General features: G+C 30.8%; 1 protein-coding gene across 7 annotated transcripts in view; it reads right to left on the reverse strand.

The window, feature by feature from the left end:
- The window catches only part of LOC117172888 (facilitated trehalose transporter Tret1-like), a 55,016-nt gene extending 48,181 nt beyond the window's left edge, over positions 1-6,835 (reverse strand). For all 7 annotated transcript variants that reach the window (XM_033361175.1, XM_033361169.1, XM_033361172.1 and 4 more), the window contains exon 1: positions 6,594-6,835. In XM_033361175.1, the coding sequence (XP_033217066.1) occupies positions 6,594-6,720 (127 nt within the window). In that variant the 5' untranslated portion in view covers positions 6,721-6,835. The remainder of the gene's footprint in view (positions 1-6,593) is intronic.
- Positions 6,836-7,057: the final 222 nt, after the last annotated feature.

The following is a 7,057-nucleotide window of genomic DNA, read 5'->3' on the forward strand; positions in this document are numbered from 1 at the left end:
CGAGAGGAAAAAGCGGACATTTCAGTAAAAAAGCGGACAAGCGGACACGGGACAGAAAAAGCGGACATGTCCGCTCAAAAGCGGACGTCTGGTAACCCTAGTACCTGGGGAAGGTAGAGAGGCATCAGCTCACACCTAGCGCAGCTGTGATGGAAGGCTTCCCCATCACGCGCCAGGCCAGTGAGTATGAATCACGATGCGGAGCACCTCTCTCTTCCTCCTTCTTTCTTCCTCAGCGTGGAAAGCGGCCAGCAGTCGCCAACCACGTATTAAATACGTAAAGTAAGAAACCCCGTTTTTATTTAAAATTTTGAATTGTTTACAGTAATTCCTAATTATTTTTCCCCCCTTCTTTTATTTTCTTTTCGCGTTAGTCACAAAGGGTTAGAAAATAAAAATGAGCCGTAGGTTAAATCTTTACGTTTGTTTCATTTTAATACTTTAATTCCGGAACGTCTTGTATAGTTTGTATATTCTTTTGTATTATTACTCGCGAGTAGGATCACATCTTCAGCATAGTGTCTAAGAATATGTTTTTCTTCCCTTTTTATGTTGCGTATCTATATGCAATAATTGTTTAAGTCTTTTACGTCTTATTTTCATAATTGGAATATTTTGATTTTAAACTTTCCTCTTATTATTTAGGGAAGATATTTTTTTCCCTTCTTTCAATATTGTTCATCTTATATTCATAGTTCTAAAATTGTATATGTTCGTATCTTATGCCAATTTCTTCGTTTTTAAATTTAATTAAATCTCCGACACTTGTATTCCGTTCCGTAAACGGAATACAGAACCGAGCAACGCGCTCAACATTCGCGAAGGTAGGCCAATCGACGGCTGGACTGCCTCTCGGCCAGCGCAAATAAAAAGTGGTGCGTACAGGCGAGAGTACGCACTCTTACTCCAGCAACCAGTCGGGTAACCTCCGTTCCCTGGAAGCTGCCGGCTACGTTTGTACCTGTTTTTCTTGAGTAAACGAATCCTTTAGAATCCAAAGTCCATTCCCAGGTTTTTAAAATTTTTATTCCTAGTCATCTTGATCCCTAGTATCCTGCAAACTCCTTATCTTCCTCCAAGTCATCATGACTCCGCCACCATCTCTCTCTCACTCCTTCGCCTTCTTCATGGGCCGGTAAGCTCCTGCAGCTCCATCTTGCCCGAAATCTTTTCTCTCCCTCTACTTCTTCAGGGGCCGGTAAGCTCCTGCAGCTCCGTCTTCCCTGAAATCCGTTTCTCTCTGACTAACTCTTAGGGGCCGGTAAGCTTGAAAAGCAGCCCCGTCTTCCCCGACATCCTTATCCTAGAGGTCGGTAAGCTTGTGGACAGCCCTGACTACCTGGCAACCTTCGCCTTTCCTCTCACACCTGATCGTCCTAATCCTAAGCCTAGACACGGGCAGAAACGCTCCCGTCCCGGTCGCGCCACCCGCATCCGTCGCCGCCTTGCTGCCCTCCGTGACGCCCTCCAGGCTCATTGCCGCGTGAAAGACCGTCGTGCTCCCTTCTTCTCCTCCTCGGCACCTAAGGCCATCGTCAGATCGGTGGTCGTCATCCCTCCGGGTTCCCGCATCCCGCTGTCTCGCCTAGACCTTTCGACCCCACGTTCCTCCACACCTTCCACTCCTCCTAAACCCACCGAAGAAGATGACGACGTCATCATCATTGAAGATGATGAGTCATTCTCCCCGGTGCCTCCTCTCTCCAAACGCCCTCACTTCGAGGGTGCTCTAAGAGGAGATCTGGGATTCTAGACCAGGTCGACAGGGGCCAACGTGTCGAGGCATCCGCCTGAGTCTATCTCAACGGGCGTCTCGGCAGGCGACGGTTCCTAGCGAACCGGTCACCACCACCAGGGCCTCGGTTCCTTTCGAACCGGCCCCAGCAAGAAGCTACGGTTCCCCTCGAACCGGCTTCCACCGATAAGCTACGGTTCCCCCCGAACCGGCTTCCACCGAGAAGCTACGGTTCCCCCCGAACCGGCTTCCACCGAGAAGCTACGGTTCCCCTCAAACCGGCTTCCAGAACAAACATCGCAGCTGCAGCCCATCTTTAGATCAAGTCGGGACAGAATCAACAACCTCAACACCCCGGCTTGTATCAGTATTTTACAAAGATTACAAAAATTTCGCAAAGAGAATATACAGCTTTGATAGATTTCCTAAAGAATTCAATGATTTCGCAAAAAGTTTCAACAATTTAAAAAATATACCAAATAACTCAGAAATATTTTTAAACGATTTCGCTAATTTCCCAAAGATTTCGAATATTTTATAAAGTTTTTAAATATTTCGCAAAGATTTTGGATAGTTTTAAAAGATTTCACAAAGACTTTAAGGATTTCGCAAAGATTTCCAAACTTTCCAAAATGTATCTAATTCTTTGAAAATGTTTTAAAGGTATTTTAATAGTTTGCCGAAGATTTTGAATATTCCGTAAAGATTTCGGATAGATTTACGAGATTTCATAAAGATTTAAATCATTTTTACAAATATTTCCAAATACTGCGCAAAGTTTTCACTAAGAAATCGAGAAAATTTAAAAGATTTCGCAAAGATTTAAACAATTTAAAAAATCATTTAAAAATATTATCAAATATTTAAAATATTTCAGAAAAGCATCAATGATTTCCTAATGACATCACAAAAATTTCACAAATCTTTCTAAAATGTTTCATAGATTTCCAAAGATTTCGCGAAGGTTTAGGATATTTCGCAAAGATTTCAAGTATTACAAAATATTTCACAAAGATTTAATAACGATTCCGGATAAATTTAAAAGATTTCAATGATTTCCCAACGATTTAACTCATTTTGATAATATTATTTAATATTTATAAAATATTTTGAATTCTTCGCAAAAATGTACAAAGATTTCACAAAGATTACAATAATTTCCTGAAAATTTCGAAAAAATGTAAGGGATTTACAAAAAGATATAATGATTTTCCAAAGATTTCAATAATATACCACACACTTCGAAAATATTTTAAAGGAATTTTAATGGTTTTCCAAAGATTTAAATTATTTCGCAAATATTGCGGACAAAAACACAAGATTTCAAAAAGATTTTAAAAATTTTCACAAATATTACAAAATATTTCGCAAAAATTTCGTAAAGATTTCAGATAAATTTAAAAGATTTCACAAACATTTCAATGATTTTTCAAAGACTTCAATCATTTCGAAAATAGTATTAAATATTTATAATTGAATTGTTCGCAATGAGATACAAAGATTTTGCAAAAATTTCAAAGATTTCAAATATTTAGCCAAGATTTCAGATATATTAATAAGATTTTACAAAGACTCCAATTATTTTTTAAACATTTTTAATCATTCGACTTAAGTGTATATTCACAAAAATTGTAATAAAAACATTTTTAGCATGCCTGAGCAAAAAATAAAACTTTTTTTCATTTTGAAATTTTTCGTACGACGAATTGTTTGCAATGTACAGCGTTATAAACAAATTACTTTTAACAAAATTGCCATATTTGCGTCTAGATCAACCAGCGTCATAATATTGGCATCGTTTATACCGTTGTGAAATCTTGTAAGTCTATCCGAAATCTTTGCGAAATATTCAAAATCTTCACGAAATATTCGAAATCTTTGGGAAATCATTGAAGTCTTTGGGAAATATATTAAAGCTATTAAAAATATTTACAAAATGTTTGAAATCTTTGTGAAATCCTCAGTTAATCATTGAAATATTTGATAATATTCGTGAAATCTTTGGAAATCCTTAAAATATTAATAATACATAAGATTAATATATAAAATCTTTGGAAAATCATTTAAATCCTTTAAATTTATCCGAAGTCTTCACAAAATATTTTTAATATTTAGCAAATCATTGAAATATTTGTAAAATATTACAAATATTTCCAACATATTAGATGATCTTTCTAAAATTGCTTAAATCTTTGCGAAATATTTGAAATCTTTGGGAAATAATTGAAATCCTTGTGAAATCTTTGAAATATTTTATAAGCATTTCTGAAATTATGGAAATCTTTGTGAAATCATGGGAAAACCTCTATGATATTGTGAAATATTTCAAATCTATTTGATATCTTTGTGAATGCTTCGCGAAATATTTGGTAATATTTGTGAAAATAATTAAAATCTTTTTAAAATCTTGTAAATCTATCCGAAATCTTTGCGAAGTATTTCAAATTTTAATAAATGTTTGATAATATTTTTAAAATGAGTGAAGTCTGAACAATCATTGAAATCTTTTTGATCTATTCAAAATCTTAATGTTTTATCCGAATTCTTTTCGAAATATTTTTAATCTTGCGAAATCTTTAGAAAGTCGTTGAAACATTTATAAACTATTAAAAATGTTATTGTTTAAATCTTTAAGAAATATTTAAAATCATTGTGAAATCTTTTTGCAATCTTTGAAATATTTTTTAAAATTTTATGAAATTATTGAAATATTTCTGAAATCATTGAAAAATCATTTATGTTTTTGTAAAATCTTTTAAATTTGGACAAGATCATTGTGAAATATTTGCGAAGTATGTATTAATATTTGTAAAAATGATTGAAATCTTTGAAAAATCATTGAAATCTTTGTGAAGTTCTGTAAATCTTTCCGAAATCTTTGCAAAACGTTCGAAATCTTTGAAATATTTGGGAAATAATTAAAATGCTTTTAAAATATGATTGAGGTATTTGGTAACGCTTTACGAATCATTTAAAATCTATGTGAAATGTTTAAAAATATTAATGAAATCTTTGGTAATCTTTGAAATATTTGATAATATTTATGAAATCTTTTGTAATCTTTTTGAAGTTATTAAGAAATCATTTATGTATCTGCGAAATTTTTTTAATTTATCCTAAACCTTTGTGAAATCTTTAGAAAACATTGAAAATGTTTAAAATATTTTATAATATTTGTGAAATCTCTAGTAATCTTTGAAATATATTTAAAAATTTTGTGAAATTACTGAAATCATTAGGGAATCATTTATGTTGCTGCGAAATCTTTTAAATGTATCAGAAATATTTGTGAAGTCTATGCGATCATTGTAAAATATTTTTAATATTTTATAATGTTTGTGAAATCTTTGTTAATCTTTAAAATATATTTAAAAAATTTGTGAAATTACTGAAATCTTTGTGAAATCATTAGGAAATCATTTATGTCTATGCGAAATCTTTTAAATCTATCCGAAATCTTTGGTAAACATTTGAAATATATTTGAAGTATTTAAAATATTTTATAATATTTGTGAAATCTTTGGTAAGCTTTGAAATATTTTTAAAACATTTGTGAAATTACTGAAATCTTTGTGAAATCATTAGGAAATCATTTATGTCTCTGAGAAATGTTTTAAATCTATCAGAAATATTTGTGAAGTCTTTGCGATCAATGTAAAATATTTTAAATATTTTATAATGTTTGTGAAATCTTTGTTAATCTTTTAAATATATTTCAAAAATTTGTGAAATTACTGAAATCTTTGTGAAATCTTTGGTAAACATTTGAAATATATTTGAAGTATTTAAAATATTTTATAATATTTGTGAAATCTCTAGTAATCTTTGAAATATTTTTAAAATATTTGTGGAATTACTGAAATCTTTGTGAAATCGTCAAGAAATCATTTATGTCTCTGCAAATTCTTTTTAATCTATCCTAAATATTTGGAAAGTCATTTCAAAATGTTTGCACTCATTGTGAAATATTAAAAACATTTCATAATAATTGTGTAATATTTAAAAATTTTCATTATAATTGTGCAATCTCTGGTAATCTTGGAAATATTTTCTAAATATTTGTGAAGTTATTGAAGTCTTTGTGAAATCATTTGGAAATCATTTATGCCTTTTTATCGGAAATATTTAAGACCTTTGATATCTTTGGGAAATCATTGAAATGTTTCTGAAATCTTTTGAAATTTTAAAAGTATTATTTTAATATTTGCTAATATTTGTGAAATTATTAAAATCTTTGGAAAATCATTGATATATATTTGTTAAATCTTTTAAACCTATCCAAAATCTTTTTGAAATATTGGAAATCTTTGTGAAACCTTTGATATATTTGGAAAATCATTTTAAAATTTTTTAAATCTTTGGGAAGAAGTCTTTGTGATCTTTAAAATATTTTTGAAATTATTGAAATCATTAACAAATAATTATAATCTCTATGCAAACTTTGAATTACATCGTAAATTTTTATAAAATAATCCAAGTCTTTGTGAAAACTTTTAAATCCATTTTTCAAAATATTTTTTAAATATATGGTAATATTTGTGAAATTATTGAAATCTTTGGACAATCATTGAAGTCTTTTCAAAATCTTCTGAATCAATCCGAAATCTTTGCCTAATATTTAAAAACTTTGAAATCTTTGTTAATTCTTTGTGAAATCTTCAGAAATCTGTGCGAAATACATAAGTATTTGATAATATTTTTGAATTGATTGAAATCTTAGGAAAATTATTGTAACCTTTCAAATCTATGCAAAATATTTTTGAAATGTTTGAAATCTTTGGCAATATTTTTGAAATTATTAAAATCTTTGGCAAATGAATTTATACCTGTCACTACTACATAATATTTTTTAACTCACTGATCACGGCAGTCGCATATTGCCAAAAAACAGACTTCCTTTTTTTAGGTTTTCTCCTGCAATCTTCAAGAATTTCATGCTCGATATCCTTCCATTTCTTATTCTTTTCAATCGTGGAATAGTTCATGACTGTTCTTGATTTCTTCAAATAATTATAATTTCTAATTTTTTTTAGAATTATATTATCTTGAAATTAATTCAAATGTAAAATTGTTACGCATGTATCGTGCAAATATTTTAACTTTGAAAAAGTATTTTGTTCGTGTATTTTATCAGACTGACCGTCTATGCAGAAAAAGTACAATAATTAATTCAAGATCAGAAACTTGTTTCTTGCAGCGGCCTAGCCAGGATTTTTCTTCGGGTGGGGGGCTTGAGAATATCTAATGCATTTAAGTTTATCATGCGATTGAATTGATGGAAGCTGTTAATAAATTAAATGTCAATTTTGTAAGAATCCTTCT

Source organism: Belonocnema kinseyi, chromosome 5, assembly GCF_010883055.1.
Source record: "Belonocnema kinseyi isolate 2016_QV_RU_SX_M_011 chromosome 5, B_treatae_v1, whole genome shotgun sequence".
Classification (NCBI taxonomy): Eukaryota; Metazoa; Arthropoda; class Insecta; order Hymenoptera; family Cynipidae; genus Belonocnema; species Belonocnema kinseyi.